At 36.4% G+C, this 27,620-nt stretch overlaps 2 protein-coding genes across 5 annotated transcripts; one reads left to right on the plus strand and one right to left on the minus strand.

Moving 5' to 3' along the window:
* Positions 1-82: 82 nt before the first annotated feature.
* MS3_00009167 (uncharacterized protein) lies at positions 83-3,878 on the plus strand. Of its 3 annotated transcripts, XM_051217499.1 has the most exons (5): positions 98-478; positions 518-1,349; positions 1,388-1,439; positions 1,478-1,677; positions 3,548-3,878. In XM_051217499.1, exons 1-3 carry the CDS (start codon positions 456-458, stop codon positions 1,430-1,432), a joined length of 900 nt encoding a protein of 299 aa, XP_051064913.1. In that variant the 5' UTR covers positions 98-455; the 3' UTR covers positions 1,433-1,439; positions 1,478-1,677; positions 3,548-3,878. The 3 variants fall into 3 exon arrangements, with proteins under 3 accessions (XP_012796691.1, XP_051064913.1, XP_051064914.1); XM_012941237.3 differs by lacking the exons at positions 1,388-1,439; positions 1,478-1,677 and having other exon boundaries at positions 83-223; positions 342-478; XM_051217500.1 differs by lacking the exons at positions 1,478-1,677; positions 3,548-3,878 and having other exon boundaries at positions 115-1,454.
* On the minus strand, positions 3,738-27,545 carry METTL3_1 (N6-adenosine-methyltransferase subunit mettl3). 2 transcript variants are annotated; one of them, XM_051217501.1, is made up of 12 exons: positions 27,470-27,545; positions 21,859-22,341; positions 20,133-20,166; positions 17,721-18,027; positions 15,045-15,081; positions 13,321-13,449; positions 12,479-12,534; positions 10,370-10,627; positions 7,061-7,248; positions 6,297-6,468; positions 5,203-5,357; positions 3,738-3,981 (listed from the first exon to the last, which is right to left on the minus strand). In XM_051217501.1, exons 2-12 carry the CDS (start codon positions 22,328-22,330, stop codon positions 3,876-3,878), a joined length of 1,914 nt encoding a protein of 637 aa, XP_051064915.1. In that variant the 5' UTR covers positions 22,331-22,341; positions 27,470-27,545; the 3' UTR covers positions 3,738-3,875. The 2 variants fall into 2 exon arrangements, with proteins under 2 accessions (XP_051064915.1, XP_051064916.1); XM_051217502.1 differs by having other exon boundaries at positions 17,721-18,030.
* Between the last annotated feature and the right edge of the window lie 75 nt (positions 27,546-27,620).

Consider the following 27,620-nt stretch of genomic DNA (forward strand, 5'->3'; position numbering starts at 1 on the left):
TGATCCCCTGCTACTAGACACGGAAGCCTGTTAAGCGAAAGCTTCTTCTATTCCGTCCACAACCATTTGAACCATTTGAATCATTTCAATTCTTCGGCAACTTCAAATCCGAAGGACGCTCGTCGACCTTGAGACTGTTAGGTGTTAGATATTTTCTATCTCCTGGCTGCTCCTCGTTCACTTCCAAATCCCTCATCATTGTTGATTGTACATAGTACTCAATGTAAGTGTATGCTGCGAGTTTTGAGGGTTCTGGGACTCATCTGCCTCAGAATTCGGGATTTTTATTTCCGCTCGCATATTTGTTTTCCGGATTACTTCCTCGTTTTCGTATACACTAGTTCAGGAACACTGTGATTTTTCAACTCCAAATTAAAACTCGAATTTTCGCTCATCTGAAGGAAGATAACGCATAGACTAGACATAAACCTGTTGACGTCTGAAATATATTTGCAATGATATGCGACGAGGCTTTCATGTAAGTTGCCATGCCTAAAATTTACTTATTCTAAAATAGATCTTCGTCTTTAGATAACATGTCAAGCGAAAACGTCAGTTCCTGGCATACTGACATACAACCAGCAGTCCAGCATCACATCGACCTTAAGTCAAAATTGTGGTCAAAAGAAATTCAGTTGGATGTTTGTGATAGATTTAGTCTTTCAACACTTCTTGATTTTATGAATATGATTCGGAATTTGTCGTCTACTCACATAAAAAATAATCCTACATCTGACTCACCAGTGGACCACACTTACTTGAGTCTCCCTTCCAGTGTTTGTTTGGACAAAACCTCACTGACATTGCATTATCCTCTCAGTGATTATGGCTCTGTGCACGATATTCTTTGTAAGAAAGAGGGCGGTTTGAACGAAAAACTGGTATGCGCCATTATGGGCCGAGTAGTATTGTGCCTTGACCAATTGCATAATAGTGGTTTACTTCATCGAGGTTTATGTTCGAAACATCTACTTTTCAAAAAAACGTTAGATCCTAACTCAAAGTCTCATAAATTAAGTGTGGTTCTCTGCGGCTTGGGAAGTATGGCACAGCTACCACCATCCTGGAGTACTGTGGCGCGAAATGATCTGCCCTTCCTTTATGTTGCATGGCGTGGTTGGAGGTTGCATGAGTCGTCAGGAGGTGAATCATATAGCCATCCAGTAGCATGGTACAGCCCGGAGTTATTGGCACAGGATTTTACTGGATATTCGTGGTCTTCAGATATATACAGTTTAGGTCTTATTTTGTACGAAATGTTCACTGGTCAACCGCCATATATAGGATGTCCTCCTTCTCTTATATTCCTGAAGAAAATGCTCCAGCTAGATTTCCCTCAACTTCACTATGTAAGTTCTTTTTTTCTAAATATATAGACCCTCTTTAGTTGAAATTACGTCCAAAAGCATATGATTTAAAAAATAAAAACTGATAAATTTGTATGTTAATTAAAAGTATTCGAATTAATGTACTAAAGATTTACGAAATGGTGCTATTTAAGGCAGATAGAACTAGATGAGCACAATTGGGCGTACTATATTCATGATTCGTAATCGGCGCGCAACCATGTACCAAGGAGTCGTCAGTTGATACAAAAACTACAATTTGTCGACTGGGATCTCCACTGCTTTCCATCGGTAAAATCATGTGAAGATGAATTGTATGCGAATCGTACCTGTAAGTTGTCGACCAACGAAATTATCCATACATTGGCCCCATAAGCAGTTTATATAAGATGCTCTTGTTAAATTTAAAATTTCATTAGATTAAGTGTGAAGCTTTTTGTAAACAGGTATAAGTTATTGATTACTTTGTTGCTGGTTTTTCTAACTCGTTAATCTCTTTTTTACATTCCACACCGTATGGATTTAACCATTAAAAAGGCGAACAATTTACTCCACAACGTATATAGTTCAGTTCTCTCACTTTCTATACGTAATCCAGGTTGGAAATGTTACATTGCTTTCGTTAAATTATCTTGTTTACGCAAATTCACCTCACTTGTTCACTTTTTGTATATATTGTAGAACGAAATGAACTTTAATCTATCAGCATCCATTTGATGCAGTTAGTCACAGTGCGACATGCAAATTATCAGTAAGGTTGATAAAATAGTAAAATGGTAATTACAGACACTATTTATTGTAGTTTTCACTATATACTGCTTGTCGACCAGTGATGAAACTTATTGAACGAGTCATTATCTGCCTTCCGATTCCTTACAAAAAATATTTTGTTAAAATATAATGGTAATCAGAATTAACTTCATCCATATTCTGAAGGCTTTCCGCATACAGCACACTAAACTTCTGTAATCCTTTGCAACAAACTATCCACTATGTGCTATTCATAACTCTCCAACAACTAGCGGTAATCAGTTAAAGTTTTCCCAGCTCTTGAGTTCATCGTACACCTCAACTAAAAATGCCTCGCTATCTACTGTTAAATCTTAAGTTAAACAATGAATGATAGTGGATCGTAATACAATCAAGCGTGCCTTAATAATATTCCAATTATCAGTCCACATTTGAATAAAAGGGTCCTAACCGATTTTCTTAAATCAAGTAGATTATTTTTTTTGATGGGCATGCTTAGTACCATCAATTTCGCATAGCTTGATAAATCAATGTTCACGTCTCATTCGATATACGAGTAAACGGAGAGTAATTGAAGAGTGGGCGTTCACTGAAATTAGGTTAGAAGTTTTTGTTACTTCTGTACAGAAAACTTTGCAGGTTCATTTATAACTATTAGATGTACGCAGTTAGTAACTTTTTGAAATATTTAAGATAGGTAGTTAATTGATATTGAGACCCACTCCTAATATTTTTTTATCCAAACGTATATTAAACTTCAATCTAGTACAATCAAACACCCCCGGGTCGTTTTACATAAATCCAATTTAGTCCTCCAGACAGGTATGAAAGTCATGTTACCGTTAGGTGTGCTCTTTTTATCTCTTTCCAAATATACTGGGTATGCTAGATTTCTTTCATTTAACCTTATTTAGCAGTGTAGGTAGGTGCAGACTATCTAGTTCCTGTCTGCGCAGTTATCGTTACTAATGACTGGGTACGTCGGGCGACATGGTTTGAAACTAGTAGCAACGGTTCAGATGCTCATTCCTTTATCCCTCGTCAAATAATGAGTCTTCCTGAATCATATTTTCTACGCCCAATCTTTACTACTGCTATTATTTTTGAATTACATTTAACGAGACAGTATTCAGCTATCAATATTAATAGCTAGTAAGATCATGTTAGCCTTTACATTCAGTTATCAGTTATATGTATCCTGACTCCGTTTGGACACCCGGGCGGTATCACAGCCCTCACACAAATCTCATTTGATTTGTGTGACGCATATGTATCTGGTGCCCCCTTGTACCAGATTTATGTGTTGAAATAAATATATATATATGTATGAATGTTGCGTTTCTGCCATAGTTGTCCTGTAAATTTTTGTATCCTACTGGGGTTTACACTCATTTTCGCTAAAATATTTTGTCATTCCATTTCTCCTGTTTATCTCCCATTTTCTTAACAAGAATGAAACTAATCCGCCCAGTGCTGAAATGGAAGCAATCTACAAAGCTTGTACGCATTATGATCCAAAACAACGTCCATCTACAAAAGATTTACTAAATATGCCATGGATACAAAATGGTTTAAACATAGTTATCACAACTAGCGAGTTAGATTCCTTACGTTGAAATACTCAACTAATCAAAACGGTAGTTTGAGCAAGTGACATTCTCTATATTAGAAAACTTCTTTACAGTAATATTCTTCACATTTTTACAATATTTACAATATTTATAAATCGAGTGTACAGATGTATGTATAAATCAGAATTAATACATGGTAGTCTAGTTTTTATTTGACTTTTATATCCAAACCATTTGGATAGTGTTTTTTAAATCTTTCAACAACTGCTGGATCAACCAAATAAGTTCCGTCCAGTTGGTTTCCAAGCGTGATCCTGTGGTATTTTTTTGTTAAAAGATTAAAACAAAAGTGAAAAACACTAACAGTATGGAATAGCACTGTTAATCTTATGGTGGACCATTTATTAAGTAGTGAGCAGATAGTAAGAATCAGAGAGCAGGTTGTTTCATCGTTTCCTCTGCAGACGCTAGATCCATTTTAGGATCAAACATTTAGGAAACAGGATGCAGTTTTCACATTCTATTGCCTTAATTAAGTAGTAAGAGGAAGTCCTGAACTCAAGTTTCGCATTAATTAGCACTGATCCGTATGACTTGCCTGCAATCTTGAAGCAACTGATGCTTCCTGTGTGATTGAAACTCACGTCACCCAGCTTTACATTCTAGGATCTTGCCGCTGAGTTATTCAAGTAGTAGTGTTCCAGAGTATCACGGCGGACGATGCAAGTCCGGGTCTCCGGTGGAGCACCAGTCCCCTCGAGACTGCAAGTACGCCTTGCTGACGAGGAAAAACTAGTGAGAAACCTAGCTCCAACCATCTAACATCTAAATATAATGAACGTGATGATGATTTGCTCACACTATTAATCACATAGCAACCTAATTAGTAGAATCCGATTACGGCTGAAAGAATGACTAGGTAGACATGACACTAGTCGCTAGTGAGTGGTTAGTCAAGTATAGTGCCTCACTGGTTGTACCACCACTTTCTGGTGAATCAGAATTTTCATATGTGCATTTATAAGAACTTGAAACAAACAATGAACTACTATCCATATGATTTTAATTGGTTTACTAGTAACTGACAACAAGAACAAAATCGACGCTGTGTAGATTTTTTGCCTACAATGAGTCGTGTTAGGCCAATTGTTATGTAGATGGTATTCTAATTAACACTCTCTTACCTTGAAATAACATATTACGCCTGATTTGTTTAATATGCTACTAGCTACTACATAAAATACTGAAAGGTCACATATGTTGTGCGAACTAGATCTTGGTGTTAAACAAGTACTTTTTCATGGAAGTGAAAATATTTTTAGATAACTCAATAAATACTATTTTATCATTTTGATTTATGTTTCTAGTGTAAATCTAAATTAGAATATACATGTCTGAAAAATGAACATGGATTTACTCTTCATATTGCATGTTTGACACAGTTTAATTCTCTGGTTTCAGAGTAAAATTAATATATATGCTTTTCTCGATGACTTTGTTTAGTTAATATACTGATTAAATGTTTAGATTCTTACCAGTTAGGCTGTAAGTTATGAGGACGTCCAAATAATTCGAGCTTGCGCGTACCAGGAGATAATCGTTCAATTATACCGTAGATTTCATCAGGTTTATGACTAGTTTCACGAACTTCAGAGACAATTATATCACAGTCGAGACCTCGATTTACACCCTTATGAAAAATACGAATATCGGTGTAAGAATATAATTAAAATTGTCCCCTAAAATAAAGTTAGTCAGACGTAACATACAACCTGGTACATATGTAAATTGGTTCACGTCGCCACATCACATTAACGCAGCGAAATGAAAATTATCAACACAAGTGAGAGAATAGTAGAAATAGTAACGGTAGTAATAGATAAGATCAAACATAGACATGATTTAAAAAGAACCCATTTGTGTATAAGGTAAAATATAAACTCAGTATCTAACGGTAGACAAATAGTGGATGCATCTGCGACCGATTCTAATACATGTTACTCATCTCTAACCGTCGGTTGCAATGGTTATGCGGACCCTAACTATATGGTCTGCAGTCAATAGTCAATGCACTCATGGACAAATATGTTCTGGTCCGCCCATCATTAGTTCCTTCTAACTTACCACAATACCAAATACCACATCGAAGTAGGCGGTGATTGGGTATACGTAATGCACACCACAACCACCTCAGTCGATTTGTGACGTTTACTTAATGTCCTACGTCTGACCTAACCACTGCTCTTCCGGTGGTCCCAACATATGGGGGCAATGCTTTAAACGGATCTATGATCAAGTACTAATAGTTTACAAATACCCTTAATTCTTAAAGGTCACATTTCGCTGTCGTCATGTAGAACAGAGAGGTACTGCTGCACGGTTGGGATACGGGGGTCCCATCTACACCACAAGTGATGTAAATTAGCAGAAACTAATTGAGCTTATTGAATCCATACCGAAAGTTCATCACATACCAACCCACCAGGATTTATGAGACTTCCAAGATAAGTGAAGTAGTTGACCCACTGAACTACTTCATTTCCTACAGCTAGTTTGAGTGTCGACGCCAACCAGTAATGGTCATTCTTATAGAATAAAGAATAACTGATAAAATTTATTTTCAGCTTACTTTTGGGTTGCCTTTTACACCAACTAAACAATGTTCTTTGCCATGATTTAACCAATGTCCTGTACGTCCTGTCCGAATTAAACGTTGCAATTGGTTAGTTTTAACCCATATAATCTCATCTACGCGTTCATAACCCCATAAACGTAAGCATTCTCGACCAAGTTCCATAGCTCTGTGATTTGAAATAAAAAATAACTAGAAGGTAATCATCCAAACTACAGAGTTTTGAAGCAAGAGTTGAGAAAGGTGTCAGAGTTTTTATTAAGGAATATGACAGTTTAAGACGCTACACACCACAGCAGCAATATGTCTAAAACTCAAATAGACCGAAAGAAAGTTACGTAGATCTTACAATTGCTCATGTGAACTCCAATTACAGGAAGTACACATATCTCGATATGGTATAAGTCAACAATCAGTTATTCCATGAACTAGTCTTACGCTTTAATTTGATGGTTATGAACGTTGTTTTAATCTACTATGCTAATTAGCATCACATGTCAAGATAAGTAGAGTAATACGCATATGTAACGATTGGTTCACCAATTAAATTAAGTAACATTCGAAGTAGATTCACACATCACATAATTTTGTGGAACTATCCAATCTGAAAAATATTTTTTAAACACATAACCCGAAAAGTGGAACTTAAATATCTGGAAGAACGATTTTCAGATCTCCTGGTATAGAACAAAACATCACTAGTGCACATTAAAATCGGGCTTACTAGTTGTAATTTAAATGAGAAAAAAACATTCACTGACCTTCCTGTTACCCATAGGAATATATAACCATCATCTTGTAAACAAGGTATATCTAATCGTCTCATCTCATCGTCTGACATTGTTCCATAGGGCAGTTCCATGTGTATATCCCATGGTGGGTCAGCCATAATCACAGCAAATTTTCCAAGGATTGACATATTTATCAGTCGTATATCACAGTTAATCCACTGGAAAAGTGATAGCAAATACTTGAAAATCAGTAATCTTATTCGCAGTATTGTGTATCAAGTGAGTTATTACTTTTTCAACAGTATATGCATTCTGAAGCACTCTACCAGCAGTTATAACCACTGCCTCTTCAGTAGTAGACAATAATGAAAGGAGGATAAAATATTATGTATTTTCCTAAGAAATGCCCTTCTTTAACTGAAACGGACGGATAATAATAGGACAAGTTCCTCTAACATGCGTTACGCGATACTTCCTTTTTAATTTCACTACTGTATTAATACTTCTTCTTAGCCTCTGAGGAACATATTATGATTAAGTTTTTTTTACGAAATAGGACAAACGGAATGAATCTCTGAAGGTGCGACATCAGTGGTCTCCAATAATTCCATTGCTTCAAGGAAAACACATGCTTAGTAACTCATTTACCAAGTAAAAGTTTATGTAAATGGCTTTAACCTACATTGTTTATGTAGTGATACTGCAGTGAATGAGAACGCGGGTGAGGACAACTAGCTGTATTTGAATACAGGATTACAGAATCTCAGTAAAATCTGAGAACAATACAATAAATACTTCATTTGCAAAATATCCATCAATTGTCTTAGACTATATTTCTATACCAATCACTCTCTGTTCTCGTTCTCTCCTCTTTGATCTCAACCTTCCACCAGGCATTCCACTTCCGATTGGTGATACAAACTACTTATATCTGTCGACATCAGTAACGCATACCACAATACGATTCTATTCTTTAAACTGCGTTGGATGAGGCGGAGCTCGAACCCTCAACTTAATAATACATAAACAACTAATTTAGCTACTAAGAAATCAAACAGCCTTCCGTAAAATATACCAAACTCTTAATACTTACGGAATTCAAGGAGGCTGTCGTAAACAAGTTATGATTAATTTATTGAAACATTTAATAGTGCGAGTTAAAAATTGATATGAAAACTTTAATAGACTGATCAAAATAACTTGGATATTGATCCTATGATTAACAGTTGTAGTTAGAAGTATTGCCCACTTGACATACTTTGAAAATTAATGATTAGACCGTAAATATATACTGCCTGCCTAATGACTGCGCAAAATCCAGGATACTGTCCACTACGTATTTCTTCTTGAAGAGCACATACCAACTGACCTTTGAGTAGAGATTCTCAAGTGTCTGTAGGATCCGATATGACCAGAGTTTTTAGATATCGATGGATGTAGCCGTGGTATTCCGAGAACGAACTTGTAAAACCTACAATAACCGTTCGAGTTTCTGACAGATAATTCGATCGTCACGTCTGATTACCCTTTATACTTACCACCGGACATAGTCCCTGTGAGTTCCTTATGTTTACAGGCTAAAAACCAAACCGAAACATGGCATCAGTCCATGAAGTCACTAGCAATTGAAATTAGTCATGTTGATAGGTATAGACTACCTGGTTGGGGTTCTTGTGATTATCGTAATCAATGATTATATACTTTGAATAGCATGATTCAAAATCGTTTGCAATGGTGTATGTGCATTTATTCTTTGTTTTCCTTCAAATTCTAAATTCCTCACAACTGTTTTATTTCACTGATTCATACTTTCTTTTCGAGTTGTATCTTTGATATCTAATCTTTCCTATTACCACTAATACTGTTGCTAGATCTAATATTCTGAAACTTGGCCTGACAATTTCAGCTCTCTGTGCGAATAGGGTATGGCAACTTGAACCGATGTACATACGTAAAAGTTGTACGTTGTGACTGACAGACTGAAAAATGTTGATATGGGTGCGGTATTGAGTTATTGTGGGAGTGATAAAAAATGAAATAGCGAAGCAGATGAAGAACATAACTTTGAAAGTCCTTCAGGGATGTTTTCGTCAGTGAAAACATGGGTGAGATAAATATGTTGTCACAAATTGGAAGGATTTTAAGGGAAATAAGACTGAAACACTTCGTGTTTTATAGAATAAATATTTATGAGTCCAGTTCATCGACTTATTGGACAGAGCAGTAAATACCTATATACATTGATAATTTTCTTTATAGTTGCATGTAGGCTAGGATACTGCACGGACTCCCAGACCGAATCAGGTGGCTTTTTTAGCCCTCGAGCCTTTAACCTAGAGGCCTAGTCGACAAAGCAGTGGGGCGAATTTAGGAGATAAGGTTTAGAATTATAGTTTTCAATTATCCTAGGTAGGCCCTCAATATTCACTAACCCGGTTCAAGCCCTGGTGGTGGCGTGACTGAAGAGACCAATTTATGTATGGTGAAAGCCATAGTAGCTCATGCCAATCTGGGCCATCTTTGGTCCCTTCGTCATGTGAATGTGGCTGTAAAGGTCGGGTCAACAACGCGTGGGTGAGAGTAGTTTTCACAATTGACTGATCACTGGGTGGTGATCAATGTCATGCTTGTCTAGTCCTTATTAGTGCAGATCGAATGCTATCGATCAAGTTTTGCTCTATGATTGTGAAACCTAGCCACTCTGAATTGAGAGAACTCTTTATGCTCGGTGATTACTGTTTCCGAAAGATTGCTGATATTCAATGCCAACGTCATGTTAGTAACCCAGAGGTCCGTCAACATACGTTTGGGCACAATAACGATAATTCAGTTAGTGTTACCACCTTAAAACACCGAGTTTAGTGACTTGGACACATATTACGAATACCATGCCAATGAATTCCATATCGTACATTATTTGACAACGCCTGAGCTGATTGGAAAAAGTGGTTTATGACATAGAGCCGGGGTGCGAAAGAAAGCTATACAGGATTTAAATCTGTTGTTTTTTCACTACTCCCTAACTGAGATCCTAAAGATAGTTCAACACAATAGCTTGAGACATAACTAGGGATTTTACTTTGTAAAAGTGAGAGTAAGTTCTTGAACTGAAAGAATCCTTTCTGGCTGTATATTTTTCTCAAGTGAACTGGTTCTATCATTATTTGCTACTCGCATTCACTAGTTTTTATTCATCTATTATTATGTTTATTTATTATACTCACTTTCCTTCCTCTATCTCTTCACAACCACATTTTCTTGTTGTGTATGGTGCACCTTTATACCAATAATTATGTCTTCGAATAAATAAATAAATGATATATATATATATAACGTTACCTGAGGTGGATATAAAATTAGTGATGTTCCATTGTCTTTTACAGCACCACCGCCACTGACACCGTCATCAATTGAATCTATTGAAGATGTGTTGATTTGTGACGATGATACTGATAATGATGACGAAGACATTGTATTTGTTGTAGAACTATTACCATTTTGATTATTTTTCTTATTATTTAACACATTCCGAGTAGTAACACCACCATCTAATTGTTGATTAACACTATCTGTATAATCTATTGTGTAATGAACATACTAAAATAACAAAGAAAATTTAAAAAATCAATGATAATAAGTAGGGTGACTTATGTGAGAATTAGAAGAATTGATCATTTAAGAATGGAGAGTGTTAGTTACAAGTACCACCTCATTTCCCACTGTTTATTTATAATCTCGATTATTGAATTCACGTTAAAATTTCGTATATATATCCTTAGACTTATTCTGTTTTCTAACAGATTTATTGGATACGAAATGTTTTAGAAAGGTATGTATATTTTAGACGAATATATTAAAAAGATCACGTGTACGAAGAACAAACAATAGTGAGAAGTGAGAATCCTATATAGTGTATGGAGTGTGATGAATGGATTGATGTGGCGATCAATAATTGTGCTCCGCGAATTGCTATATTGATCAATTGTATAATGTGTAGGTATTTGTGTGGATTTAATACATTAGTTGAATCCCTCTTTAAATTACTGCCTGAGTTTATATAGTCGAATAATGGTCACGCAGATGTACACAAGTGGTCATACGCACATAGAAACGGAAGGTAGATAAGAGTAATTATCAAAATGATACGACTAAGAACAGCATACATTTATTTATCAGTCGTGTTTTTTAATTGTTAAGACAAAAATAAATTTGCATAGTTTAGGGGTTGTGGAGAATATTACATTTTGATCGAGATCATGAACCTATTGATGTTAGACCATCATTGAAAACCTGGAAGCACTGGACGGCCGTTTCGTTCTATTGTGTGGATGCTCACTGCTGAAGAGCCCTACAATGGGACGAAAAGGCCGTCCAGTGCTTTCAGATTTTCAATAGGGGTCTAACATCAATCGGTTCATGATCTCAATCAAAAAATTTGCATAGGAATGTACACAATGTATTGTTTATTACATAAGCTAGCGATTGAATTAGCAGATTGATATGGTAAACCAATCAGAAATGATTATATATATATATATATATATATATATATATATATATATGAGTACTTTTATTCGGTAGTTCAATAAACTTTATCATCCACTCTCATATTTGCACTCAAAGAGTCAGTTGGAGGGGTTGGTGTGTATTATATTTCGGGCACCATCTAATACAACACGGATTCCAAATGCAGAAAAGTAATCATAAACATTCGCATTCAACCAAATCTTAATGAATTGGATACCAATCAAATTTAACAGTATTCGAACCGTTAACATTCAACATTTCACTGGACTTTTTCATTGACTTACTTCCGATTGTAGGCAAATTCAGCTGACGAACAATAAATAGGACGAAACACACATCATGGATTTTAATGTCAGCCATCACTCATGTACACTTATAACGCTTGTGAGTTAATGGCGATATCAAGGTAATGCGCACAGGATGCTTCAAGCGATTGATTAATTGCCGTACTAAACATCAATGGGAACATTCCAGCAACCAATATAAATGAATTAGATAATATGAAGTTTTCTTACGTTATTAAAAAAAAAGTACAAAGATTCATGACAAATTTTTCTTCGATTTTGTAGTAACAGTGTAGCTATTAGTATTGCTCACGATGTTGACTGCTTCATATGTATATCTGGGCATAAATTGATTGGAATGATAAATACGGAGACAGTTGAACTAGGAAATTAACAGCAGACGATGCGGCTTTTACAATATTTATGCAAAGCTATTTGACTACATATCATTAGAAGTAGCACAATTATCCTGTACACGTTTATGTACTCAGCTTTGAGTCATACTAATTGTGTAAGGGCTAGGAATACTACTACTAATTAATTAGCCAAAAACGAACATGAGACGGGTTCAAACCTATAACTTAATAACTAAAAGCAGAAAACAAATAAATATCATGGTATACTACTTTATACTTACTTTACACGTGTCAACATGAAAACAAGTATTCAAGAATGAACAGTCTCCAAGAGATTCTGAAATTAGAAAAATAAGACTTTAAGTGAACTTACAAATTCATTTAGGTGGTTTCAGACTGTATCACAGAAAATTTAGGGTGAAATCATGAACTGGTAATTATCGAGGGCATGTCTGAAACCAACTCCGCCTGTAGCTCCTCTAGATTTACTGCCGATCCCAAACCCGAGTAAAAGAGGAGGCTTGGGCATAGGGTTAGAGACCCCATCCCGTAGAAAACTAACTCGCTAGAAAACGCTAGCCAGAGAAAATGTCTGAAACCCCTAACATCCTAGTTGGAAGGAGGGGTAACTGCACTATAGTCGCATATAATGATTAGATACGTTGGGCGACTTAATGAAAAATTGATCACAATGACACAGTTGTGTCCGTTAGATAGTTAGGCTTCTGAGTTATGTAACATTCCTATTTTTTTTTATTTTTGTTCTATTCGAACTGCATGGTAGGTGATTTAACGGACGGTTTCAAATATTCTTTTCACTCTCAGGTGTACTACATTAATACGATAGCAAGACTAGTCATATTATTAAAAGCAGTTTGGGAAATTGGAATGAGAGGATATAAATGAATGAATACTAGGACTGAAGACATAAATGAAAAGAAAGAGTGAATGTATTTACGTCACTGTGACCAATTTTTAGTAATTTCATACAACGTCTCCAATCATTAATCATGATAATTACAAGAATCCAAACTAGGACGTTGGCATTATACAGTGGCTACATGAAATGATTCTACGTTTTAGTTTCGCCGACCTTATACATAATTATAACATATGTACTTACCATCCGTATGTGGGTGTATAATTTTACGGAAATGAAGTTTATTACACCGTTTCTTATCACCAGTTCGTGATTTAACTTTTGAGCATTCAGTACGGGTACCATAAGAACAAAACTGTTGTACTTGACTGCCTAAAATTAATATGTATATGTCTCGGTAAATGATAATTTAGAAAAAAACAATATCAATAAATAAATCAAACATAATATGTAATCAATACGATGAACAAACTATCCACCGAATTCTCAATACTGGAACATGATGATTATTCAGTGGTTTGTATTCACCAGTCACTTTTTTTAATTATGTGATCACTGGAAATTATTTCCTGAAAGTGATTTAATTTGATTCCTGTTCTAAATCTTTCGATCTTTCTTGGTAATCTTCAGCAGTGGACATTCGAATCTACGATCCTTAAATCTCTATCTATGACAATTGAGGTGTGTTCACTGGTGAGTAAGTTAGGGAAGTTTAAAGGGGAAAGTCGTGACCGATAGGATCACACCATGTCAGGAATAAGACAGATGATATCAGATCACAACAGGTGGAATTTTAAGGAAGGCAAAGGGTTATAGTAGACAACTATTCAAATAATTAGTTTTCTAAAGATTCCATATAGTACTCGGTAGTGGTTTGAGAATTCTAAGCAATAAATATTTTGACAGGTCTGTTGCTAATTCGAACGCTTGATACTCACTTCATAGCTGGTTTCTAGTTTGCGAGAATTCTCCCACACTAGAGATCTGAACGGTAGGAAAAAGGAGCAAAGTAACAAAAAGTCCAGGGCTCATTGATGTACAGAAAACAACAGCACTTATAGATTTATCAGTAACCTTTGACCTCCGGAAGCATGCTAATTTAAGTACCAGAGTAAGAAGTCAATCAAAGTGTGACAATCTGTCCATCTACTAAACATTTTCGTGGCGTATGCTGATTGGACGAAATGTCCGCATATATATCCTGACTTCTGAAGACCCTAACGAGGAATTCTCGGCAGATCCCAAATATCTCTGTAGTTACATCTGTGAGTTTTATAAACTGTAAAGAGATTCACTGAGAAGCACCCATTCTATATAATGGTATAGAAAATAGTAAAAGCAATAGAGTTTAGTAAAAAGATCTTGTGGAGATTGATTTGATTTGTAAAATATACTGGTCACAGATTGACCTCAGTTGAGGTATTAATGAAAATCAAGAAGCACTGGACGGTTGGCCCGATGGTTTTACTGACTAAGCATTGGCAACGAGACCTGAAAGTCATGAATTCGGTCTTTGTTGGGGTCACATGTGTGCAGTGCTAAGTAGCCTCATACTGTGGCGAAACAACTGTCCAATTCTCCTTGGCTGTCAACGGTGCATCAACTGAGACCAATCTGTAACGAATAAAACACATGGAACCAATAAGTGAAGTATCTCACCTACATAATGAAGTGATATCGGTTGAAGGATAGGTGAAAAGTGAAAGTGAACTGAGCATTTCTATCGTAATAATTTGCTCTTATTACAGAACAGTTCACACCAACCGACTATTCACAAGATCTAGTCAAGAACTATTCAACGTCTGTAGCAATTAGTCAAATAACTCAACATTAAAAAATATTGTCTCATCTCAACAATATCGTGATATGATTTTTTAGTCAAATATGCTAACTAATTAACATGTTTTTATTATGTATTTGATGAATTAAATGGATGCATTTTAATTTAAATATACATAAACACATACCTCCTTGAGTTCGGAAACGTTCGGTTAGGAATCTTTCCTGTAAAGAATATTTGGAGATAGAAAAAAGATATACTTTACATATATATCATTCCAGAAAGCTGTTATACATGGGAAGTATACATATTGTAACGTTAAAAGGGGCAAAGGTAAGAGTTACAACCACAAAAGTGATGTGTCCTATGAGGATGAGAAATGGTTGAGTAGGAAGAGCAGACAGATAGATTTGTGTATTTTAATCTATATTCGTCCAACACTGGTTATAAATTGGTTGAATGAGAGCGTATCATATGATGTTCTCGGTCTATTGACTGAGAGACCAGTTTAGTGTTTGATTCTGAATCTTTAATAATCTATTATTTGGTATAGAGTGACCAAGTGTCCAGTGTAGGATCGTGGACGAAAAAACTTGTAATCTTCCGTCCTAACAAAACAGTATAAAATTGACGGATACACGCACTTAATAAACAAAACAGAGCATCGATCTATCCACCCAACTATAGTTTCAAGATAGACAAACGAATATTTTGTGAGAAGTTCATTTTTAAAGGGACATCTATAAGACATCAGTCAGTGAAATCGCACTTTTTTTTACATATATCAAACAATTTTGAATCGTTTTACTGTATTAGTTTGAGTGGTTTTAGCTTTGGTCAATGTCAGAACTAAAGGTACATTGAGTTCATTGATACACTGTAATCTAATGTGCTATATCCCTGAAGTTATTATTATTGTTATTAAGACCAACTCACTTTTCGAAGTACAGATCTGTACAATCGACTTTTGGCTACACTCTAAGTGTGAGAAAGTGATACCGCATGGTTGGTTAAACTGAAGTAGATGTATGGAATTCGAACCTGAAACTCAGTGGCTGAAAGTCGAATATCTTAAACACTGAACCACGTTTAGGTTTATAATTCCGATGTTCTTGAGAACAATACTCCATCAGTTGAAACAATGGACCCTCAAATATTGGTTCATAAGTTCAAAGCAGTCGTTAGTACAAACAACATTCAACCATGAGTTTAAACCAGCTGTCTATATTTTACCACGAATAGCTCAATTGAGATACTTTTGATTCTTATACACAGTGACAAACGCTCAATTCTTTGGAGAGATCAGTAGTTAGAGACCTTGGGTGATATAGCTCAGAATAGTTCGCAGTGGCACAGACACACTCACTATTCATCTTCTTGATGCTGAATTCCAATTTTCCTTCACGAATACTTTTCCATTCTATCTTCTCTATATTTCTACGGTTTAGTGTTTTCTTCCATAATTCCTACACTATTTTGATGTCTTTTGTTACTTTTACGTTGTGGTGTTAATTAGGTATAGGAATCTACGCCAATGAACATCTGTTTCACGCTCTATATTGATGATTTCTCTGTTTGTTTATCCATCGCAGTGTAATTATTCAATGACAGATTTCGTAAATGTTTTTAAGTCAATATATTCCATCAGTTCATCTACAATAACTCTTTTTTAATTGATCAAGCAGAGTACTTGAATTAGAATACATTTATCTCGTTTTTTTCAGAGGATAGATAAACACGAAAGTATGGCAAAAATAACAGTATTTCTATTTGAAATGTCCATTATTTAACTTCAAGATAATTTGTAATTCTTCTTATAGTGACCCTTGAATGCATACAATTAGTAATCGTAACTATCCAGTTTAAAAAAATTTAAAACGAGTGAATTAATTACAATGTTTAGCCCATCAAGAGATAAAAAGCAAATGGTTGGAATGTTGAAGCAAAGCTTCTGTCTTGTAGATGAACTGAATGGCAGAAGATAACAATCCTACCCAGATAAGCAATATACATTCATAAAGAAGAGATTAGAAGTTTCTATAAACTTGTCAATTAATCTCTTATTCAGTCGGCTACAACGTAGGACTAGGTACAAATATGCATCGGTCTAAGTTGCCATACCACAGTAGCACAACAAGATCAACACTAAATTCATAGAAGCTATTACTTTAATGATAGTAAAAACAGATTTCATATAAGATATGTGTTGGGATATTCAGGAAAATATCCCAGAAATTATTCTATTAAGTTTAATGCTATTCTTGGACTTGGAGATGGTACTATTTACTTATTGGTCAGTACTTATTTCACGTGTCCTTTTCCTGCTGGTTAATATGGTAAAATGTTATTTTCTATTTTATCGTACGATGTGGTCTGCTTGACTGGTATATAAACAAAGTATGTTTGAAATATCTCCGAGGCTGTGACTTGTGTTCTGGACTCAACTAACTGGGCTAGACAGGGAAGCGAGACCAATCAGAACCCTAGGTTGTTCTACGTGTTTGTGCGTCTTTGGTCCGATCAATAATTCCCTACCCTTAATCCCCAGCATTATTTTCACAGTCATAACAATATGATACAAGGAGAAACACTTAGTTCGTAGAGTGAAAGGTATAAAGCAATTTTAATCTCATGGTTTAAGGGAAGATAAAGTGTATACACCTACGCCACTGTAATCCATTATGAGCCAATGTCACCCAGAGTCTCCAAGCACTGGTTACGATGGACGCGCGGACCCCAACCAAGTATTCTGCATATATCAACATGGCTCAGACAAGAAGCTAGTGACCTTATGGAATGATGCCACGTTTTAATTGCAAAATAATAATATGGAATACATAAAAGTAATTCAATATACAATTACTTTGGTCGATTGTCTGTTTAATAATTCCATAACTTCTTCACGTATTCGTTTACTTTCTTTTTCACGTATCGTTTCAGCACCCAACAGATTTTCTAAATCAAATTCTATTTCATGATTAGTCTCTTTTATAGTAGATTGATAATGATTACATTTATCATTAGGTGGACGTTTATTTCTATCGGATATTGACTCATTATTTTCACATTGTTTTCTGATATTAGAAAAATTGGATTTCCGTTCACAGTCTATTGGCGTTGTTTCCGATGTATGGATTACGTGTTGATGTGATGTTTTCAATTGTTGAATACTGCTATGAAAGAAATTAAGTTTTACAATACAATATGATAATTTTACATGTGATTTAATCAAGAACATAACACAGTGAGGTGTTATATATAGATATATACATGTATGAGCAGTAATTGTTACTATGAGTTCAACTATATAACATAATGGGTATTTATTAATTGTACATGAAAGAGAAAACTGTCGATTTACTTAACTATGATTAAAGTCAGACTGCGAAAGATTTGATCAACTGTGATACAATCACTACAAGACCTAGAGGTTGTAGTTTCGATGACGGAGTCAATGAAGTAAACTCCTATGAGACTTTTGGTACTGCACGACATCGCTAAGCGCCCTAAACAGTTTTTGTAGAGTGAAAACGGTTCTTATCACAGACCTATAAGCTATAATGAAACAGCTACTCAATGCTACCAGATTTTCAATGGTTCTCCAACTGGCGTCAATTCGTGACCAAAAAATTTGTTTGTTAACAAATAGCATGGAATTAAGAAGGTACACTAGAAGAATATTCCAATGACCAGTTAAATATTTCATAAAAAGACAAATGCCAATTAATACAGAGAAATGAATGACTTAAATTATCATATTGTGAAAATCACCCATTTGCAATATATGCAATTTGTCATTAAAATGGGAGAAAAAATGGTTCAGACTTTAAGGTCACACGTGGATAATTCGTATCAGAAAATCACAGTATTCAAGCCAACACAGAGGTTTTACTTATTCAGTACAGAATAACATGAGCTAATAAATTTTATCCACAGAACTACAGTGATCATATAACTCACTGATTCATCATAATTCTATATATTATCTTTGTTTATGCTTCAGTGACTAGTAGTGAATTATGTCTATATGCATGGTTAGTAAACGTATGATACAAATCTAATCAGTGGGCATAAACTTGGATTTCCAAATATTCTGCTCTAAAGTCCAATATTTATCGGGTTCAAGTAGACTATGAAACTTCGTGAAACAGATAAATTTATATACTAGTTTATCAGTCTTTTACAGATGTTATTAAAATACTGTATTTTAGATTTAATGATTGCCCACCAAATACCCTGGTACGACCGAGAGTGAGGAAAGTCAGCTCTCCCTCTCCAAATACTCTCACATGGCCACACGTATACAACCACTGCCATGGAAGTCCTACTCACTGCTTTCTCGTGGCACCGGTGTTGTTTACAAAATTAAGTGAACGAAAGGCTAATGTCCAGCACTTTAACCTGGTTAGTGGACACGGAGGATCCACTTAGAGGAGTTGGAAAACCCTGATTCTAAACCAATGGTGCACATGGGTTCCAGGATCATGAAGGAACAAATGGCGTATGAACCAATTATTGGTCACCGGCTACCATGGGAATACATCTCCTGACGTTGCTCCACTGCCTTGTGCATCAGACCTTTAGGTCGAAGGCTCCATGTGTGGCCCCCTAAGAAAATCACCTGTTTCGGTTTGTGCACCCGGGCAATATCATAGCCCACACACAAATCAAGTGACTTATGTGGCGCCTATGTACCGATATTGGTGTCCAAATAAATAAATAAAATAAGATTTATTGATTGAAATTCTTATTTTCGCGCAACGAAATTTCATTACAGATCCATTGCCCATACTTCAGGTAATGACTTTGACTTCTCTTTTATTGTTTACTTTGTCTTTGCCGTTATTTTCTTTCAGATATTACAGAATCAATAAGAGAGTTATGCATACGAATGAGTCCTATTAACTTAACTTTTATAGAAACAGTAAAAGGTCTTTTACGAAAAGTCAATCTTTATTTTATTATAGTAATTGTGGAACAAGTACGATTCAGGGTGTTGCTATCGTATATCGCTGGCTCACATTGAGTTTGCGCAATGTATAGAGCTAACATCTTATTTCTACCAAGCATTGTAGGACCGAAAATCCAATGTGGAATCCGATGACGATGTTCAGCTACCTTAATTAGAATGGGTGATACAAAATTCAAATATACGATATATTAGATCGACTATGGAACAACTATACATTATTTCCAGTTTCCGATATTGTCTTTAAATAAAATACGTTTTCGAAGAAAAACTTTGCTAGTTAAATATGGCAGTTGTATTACTTACCTTGACTGTTTAGGAATTGATTTTTCGAAATCAGCTGATCCAAGTAACCGAGTAATTAGTTAAGATCAACACAGAGGGTACAGTTGGTTGAAAAAAAGAGGAAAAATGGGTAAAACTTATCGAAAACGAAGTCTAGATTATTTCATCATAGGATGTTGATAAAATAAAACTTGATATGAAAAATAGTGGGAATTATGAATCATAAAAACGCATCAGAATCATGTGATCAGTGATACTGTAGCGAACAGAACACGAGTGGGGACAACCGAATGTATTTGACACTAAATTACAGGACTTGTTAATAAAATCTAACAATCATACAGTAAATGCTTAATTTGCAAAATGTGCATCAATTGCCTCAAAATGACTCAGACTTTATTGTTCTTACATTTCCATACAAATTGCATTTTGTCTCCATTCTTTACTGTTCGATCATGACTAACGTCACATACTACTTATGTCGATATAGGTAGCACACACCACAATACCATATGGCCCGATTTTTTTCAGTAAGAACAGTTTAGTAAACACTTAATAAACCCAGATTATTATGGACGAAATAAATGTTCCATATTTAGATTATACTAAGCTAGTTGGTCAGGTTATTCCCTGCAAGTGATATTTCACTAACCATAGTAAAAACAGTATCGATCGCCGGTTTACACTAGTATTATTTTAGGTATCATTAGGACGGTGTAAAAATTTGGGCATAAAATTCGAATGTTACGAACGATTTGAGGTTTGGAGATAGTGTATACTTCTCAAAGTTAGGAATGGTAAAGCTCGTAGTCATATACAAGTTAATAGCTTAAACGGAGTGGTAGTCACAAATGTCGTGTTTGTCTAGTGATGATAGAATTCTATCGATCTAGTTGTAACGAGGCCACTAGTCTGAATAACTTGACATTGCATAAACATAAGGGAAGATAAATTGCGAATGCATCCATGACGTTGCAACCGATTATAAGCTATATCACCCAACAACGCTAATCGTCACTCATGATAGTTGGGTGAACTCCAGCCAGGTAGTTTGTAACTATTACTATATAATACCTTTATAAATTCGAGTCACAACTTCATGTGGATGCTCTTAGCTTTCTCCAACTTGCACTAGCCAACACTGCATTCTATTCATTTTGTCTCTCAATTTCTTGTTAAGTAGAACAATTATAAGTTTACATTTGTTACCCTGTAAACATGGTGTTATAATCTCTTTCTTCTTACGGTTATGACCCAGCTATTCCTATTGCTTAGTATTCTCGGATACCGATTCACTCGACAAGTCCCCAAATCAGAACACGGTTGAACAGGAAAGAGATTATATTCCAAATAACAAGGTTAGATGGAAGTAAGAAGCAAGTCAGAAGCCCAATAGGGAAAACGTCAGTATATTTATAGTTTTTCCATAAGAAGATTCTAGAGTATTGTCAAACTATCGACTAGTGCTGATTGGATAAGAATTAGCCAATCAGCGTGCACCAAAGCAATCATGCATTGAGCATGCTTTAATCTAGTCTATATCCCGCTAACACATGGTATGAATCTTCCCTTCCAAATAATTAATAAAGATATTTCAAGTTACAAGCGACCAGACAACATCTATGACACAAATAGACTTATATTTATTCTTTTATCACCAATGTTGTTCTTACTCTACTGAAAGTAACAGAGTTATACATCTTATTTGCAGTAGGAAAACTCATAATAAGTCAACTAAATCACTTACATGATTTATCGAGTAAATTACAACTGTGATCTGATTGTTTCGAATCGACAGTAGATACATTTTGCGATTTGTGACAGGGACATTTTCCAATATGATCACAGCTACTAGATGACGAATTCAATAATCCTGATAAAGAAGTTATATTCGACTGAGAATGGACTGAAAGTGTATCAGACGACACACTCGTTATATTATTATCACCGAGTTTTCGTTTCAATGCATTCTCGATAACAGAAACAGTTGACTGGTTAACATTAAAAGGTTTGCTAATTGAACCAATTCCAGTACTGCTATTATTTGTAAGGAAGGAAGCGGAAGACGAAGTTTTAGTAGAATGGGTAACAGAAGCTAAAAGTTGACGTCTTGCAGCTAAACGTTCACGTAAAGAATTCTGTTTAGCTTTAGCTGCTTCAACAGAATCTAAAGCAGAATTTTCAATTGGAACAGAAGCAGGAGTGGGATTGTGTGACATTTTCGACATCCCTACATGAAGGTTGAGAATAAAATGTCCGAAATGTGTTAGCGAACAAAAACATATATAGGTTGTCTTTCTTAAACTTAACGTTGTTTACCTCATGAATAGGAATAAACTGCATTGAAAACAACTTTCACCACAATAAACTAATGAATTTTTAATCGTATGTGTAGTTACTGACTATCTGATTGTAACAACAAACCAACAATGGTTCCAGGAGATCTTTAATTTCGGTCAGATAGGTTTTATATAACGTTTAAAACAGCTTTGCTCTGGTAATTTACATACATTATTATTGAATATTACATTAGGTGCATTTATACGACCGAACAACAAAGATTTTTAGGAATATAGAGATGTTAAAATAATTGACATTTCATGCAGATAGACATGATTGTTAAATGAGGATGACGAAATGTGCCGTGAGTTACAAACACCTACCAATGAATTAATTCTACGATTTAGGATGTTAGTGATAAGAGTGACTGTTTAAAAATGTAAATCGTTTAGTGGTGATGGGAATTTAGGAACATGATCTATGGAAAAATATTTTGTCACGTCACAGAAATTCCTAAACTATTAATACTATCCAGTTACTGCTCTCGTCAATGTAATAAAACAGCTATATCTCACAACATTAAACAAACCTCAGCAATGGAGTATTTATCTGTGCATCATCACAATAAATACTTCATGCAAGAAGTAGACAGGACGGTGATATACTGGTAAGCACGCTTACTTTCCTAGATCAACCTGTTGCATAGTTTAGATTGACTAGAGGAAATGAAGCTTCCGAACGCATTTATTACTTAATTTATCATTAACCCTTCTGAATTGGTGTCTGAAAAAATCTCAGCACAGATTTAGAAAGGTTGCTTGACTTTCGTAAACTTGTATCTTTTGTATATTGTGACCACCGATTGAACAATGTCAAGGTAGAACGTAGGGAAATAGGAGAAGAGTGCAAATCAACCGGTGAGGTGAATATTCATCGACTGAGGTAGTTCGGATATGTTGAGTATGCTCAGCTAATACCTATCCCTATATGCAATCATGAGGAGCGGTTTGACGGTGAACTAGAGAAAAAAAAGAAAAAGTGGAACTAATGGGTTTTGGACACGTTGTCGGGGTCCGTAGAATGACCGTCTCCAACCAATGATCGAGGGGAATGCGATCAAATAGTCTAAATTTAGCGACACGTCTGAGACTGACGACCAGTTACTTTGTATGTTGATAACATTTTCTGGTTATCTATGGTATTCTAAACTCCGCCTGTAGCTCTTCTAGAGTTACTGCCGGTCCCAAGCCCGGATAAAGGAGGAGGGTTGGGCATGAGGTTAGCGTCCCCATCCCGTAGAAAACTAACTCGCTAAAAAAACGCTCACCAGAAAAAATAATTCAAACCATTTCAACTCTGCCCTGGGAGTTAGGAGGTCTTCATTTAGAAGAATTATGACGCTTCATGGTGAAAGCCGAGTTCCTTCGGAAGCCACGAGGCCGATGCCCTTTCTAACAACCACATCAAAATTTTTTATAGGTACATGGAACGTCCGAACAATGTGGGAGACCGGGAAGACCAGTCAAATAGCAACGGAAATGAGGAGATACAACTTGGCAGTACTGGGAATCAGCGAAACCCACGGGACCCAAGCTGGACAGAAAAGGCTAGCTACGGGAGAGATGCTGCTATACTCCGGTCACGAAGAGGACAATGCTCCACACACTCAGGGAGTCGCTCTAATGCTGTCCAAAGTAGCACGAAATGAACTTGTAGGATGGGAATCTCACGGATCCAGAATCATCAAAGCATCATTCAAAACAAAGAAGGAGGGGATCACAACGAATACTATCTAATGATATGCACCCACCAATGATAGCAACGACGACATTAAAGATCAATTCTATGAGCGGCTGCAATCAATCATAGAAGAGTGCCCAAGAAAGGACCTTACCGTTCTGATGGGAGATCTAAACGCCAAAGTCGGAATAGACAACACCGGATATGAAGATATTATGGGACGACATGGGCTGGGACAGAGAAACGAAAATGGAGAAAGATTTACAAATCTATGTGCATTCAACAAATTGGTCATAGGGGGCACAATATTTCCACACAAGCGTATACACAAGGCTACATAGATCTCACCGGACCACACTACAGAGAACCAGATAGATCATATTTGCATCAACAAAAAATTCCGAAGGACAATGGAAGATATGAGAACCAGGAGAGGTGCTGACGTAGCTTCAGATCACCACCTAGTTGTGGCCAATTTAAAACTGAAGCTAAAAAAGAACTGGACAACTGGACAAACAGCAATACAAAGGTTCAATAAGGCCTTCCTTCGAGATACTGACAGACTCAATGAATTCAAGATAGCTCTCAGCAACAGGTTCCAAGCCTTACAAGATCTACTGAAGGAAGAAGAAACTACTATCGAGGACAACTGGAAAGACATCAAAGAAGCATTAATTTCAACGTGTCAAGAGTTTCTGGGCCTAAAGAAACACCATCATAAGGAGTGGATCTCTATAGAAACTCTAGACAAGATCAAAAAAAGGAAGAACAAGAAGGCAGCAATTAACAACAACCGAACACGAGCAGAGAAAGTCCAAGCACAAGCTGAATACATAGAAGCAAACAAGCAAGTGAAGAGGAGCATTAGAGCCGACAAGAAGAAATACGTGGAGGAACCAGCAAAGACGGAGGAAAAAGCTGCTAGAGAAGGAAATATGAAACAGCTTTACGATACAACGACGAAACTATCAGAGAAATACAGTAAACCAGAGAGGCCGGTCAAAGACAAAGAAGGCAAGCCAATCACTGAAATTCAACAACAGCGAAACAGATGGGTAGAATACTTCGAGGAACTCCTGAATAGGCCGGCTCCAATGAATCCACCGGACATCGAAGCAGCACACACAGATCTTCCCATAGACGTCAACCCACCAACGAAGGAAGAAATCAGAATGGTCGTCAGACAAATCAAGAACGGGAAAGCAGCGGGACCCGACAACATACCAGCTGAAGCACTGAATTCGGACATCGAAGTAACCACAAGCATGCTTTACGTTCTATTCAAAAAGATTTGGGAGGAGGAACAAGTGCCGATGGACTGTAAAGAAGGATACCTCATCAAGATTCCAAAGAAAGGAGATCTGAGCCAATGTGAAAACTACAAAGGCATTACATTACTGTCAATACCAGGGAAGGTCTTTAACAGAGTGTTGCTGAACCGCATGAAAGACGCAGCAGACGCCCAACTTCGAGATGAGCAAGCTGGACTGCGTAAGGATCGGTCGTGCATAGACCAAATTGCGACACTACGGATCATCGTCCAACAATCAGCTGAAAGGAACTCGTCACTATACATCAACTTCATTGATTATGAAAAGGCATTCGACAGTGTAGATAGGAGGACATTATGGAAACTTCTTCGACACTACGGAGTTCCTGAGAAGATTGTCAATATTATCCGGAACTCATACGACGGACTACAGTGCAAGGTCGTGCATGGAGGACAGCTGGCAGATGCATTTCAAGTAAGGACCGGGGTCAGACAAGGCTGTTTACTCTCTCCCTTTCTCTTTCTTCTGGTGGTCGACTGGATTATGAAGACCTCGACATCCGAAGGAAAACATGGAATACAATGGACAGCTCAAAACCAATTAGACGATCTGGACTTCGCAGATGACCTAGCTCTTCTATCACGTACACACGAACAGATGCAGATGAAGACAGCCAGTGTAGCAGCAGTGTCTGCATCAGTAGGCCTCAGTATACACAAAGGGAAAACCAAGGTCCTCAAATTCAAAGCGGAGAACAGCAATCCAATCACTCTTGATGGCGAAACTCTGGAAGATGTAGAATCCTTCACATACCTAGGAAGCATCGTCGATGGACAAGGAGGTTCAGATGAAGACGTAAAGGCGAGGATTGGCAAAGCAAGGGCCGCATTCCTACAATTGAAGAATATATGGAATTCAAAACAACTTTCAACCAATATCAAAGTCACAATCTTCAATACGAACGTCAAGGCAGTTCTACTGTATGGAGCTGAAACTTGGAGAACTACAACAACCACAATCAAGAAAGTACAAGTATTTATAAATAGCTGTCTACGCAAGATACTCAACATCCATTGGCCAGATACCATCAGCAATAGCCTTCTGTGGGAGAGAACAAACCAACTTCCAGCTGAAGAGGAAATTAGGAAAAGACGATGGAAATGGATAGGACATACATTACGCAAATCGCCAAACTGTATCACGAGACAAGCCCTAACTTGGAATCCTGAAGGGAAGCGGAAAAGAGGAAGGCCAAAGAACACATTACGTCGGATAATAGAATCAGATATGAAAAGGATGAATAACAACTGGAAGGAGCTGGAAAGGATTGCCCAGGACAGGGTTGGATGGAGAATGCTGGTGAGCGGCCCATGCTCCTTCACGAGGAGTAACAGACGTAAGAAGGTGAGTAAGTGTGGTATTCTAGAGGCCTCCTACTATACTACATCATATCTCAGAAACTGCAACACTGATCAGTAGATTGTGGAAAGCACTATCTAATAAGGAACACTACACTTAATTGTCATTATCCTGCATTTAAACTTTTAGTGCTTTTAAGAGTTTATTAGATAAAGACCAAAATTTAGAGAACGTTCCAAATAGTACTATTTGGCAAAATATATTCTATGATACATATCTAATTAGCTGAAAAGACTAAATCAGTTACCTTACAGCTAAGGAACTATTTATTATAGCGACCACAGTTTTATGGCATCTGAACTTAGTTACCGAGTTATTTGGTGATTGAAAAGTTTGGCAAATTCCCTTGAAATTCAGTGAAAAGGCCCCAACAGATCTTAGTCGTCCTGTTATTTGTATGCATAACCACATAACATAATTAAAGGTTCATTTGCATTCAGTGAATACAAATTCCAAAAAACCAGGTAGGAATGTAGATTAATTGGATGAACGGAGACTAGCCCGGACAATATTATAATATTGTCATTATAATGACACTTGAAAGGAAGTAAGACAAAAATCATGGTCTCAACATAACATATTATGTGTTTACATTAATATGCGCATATTTATATGAATATATATAATCATATTTTGTTATTTACGGACCAAGTATTACCGGTAATACAGACGAATGCCCGTCCTTGACCAGAAGGGTAACCTTCAGCTTTGCAATGTTGCTTCTCTGAATACTCAATGTACAATAACATTTTGAAGAGTCGGTGTGAACTAGTTAGTTTCATAGATCCCTCAGGTTGTG

This window comes from Schistosoma haematobium, chromosome 5, assembly GCF_000699445.3.
Source record: "Schistosoma haematobium chromosome 5, whole genome shotgun sequence".
NCBI classification, from domain to species: domain Eukaryota; kingdom Metazoa; phylum Platyhelminthes; class Trematoda; order Strigeidida; family Schistosomatidae; genus Schistosoma; species Schistosoma haematobium.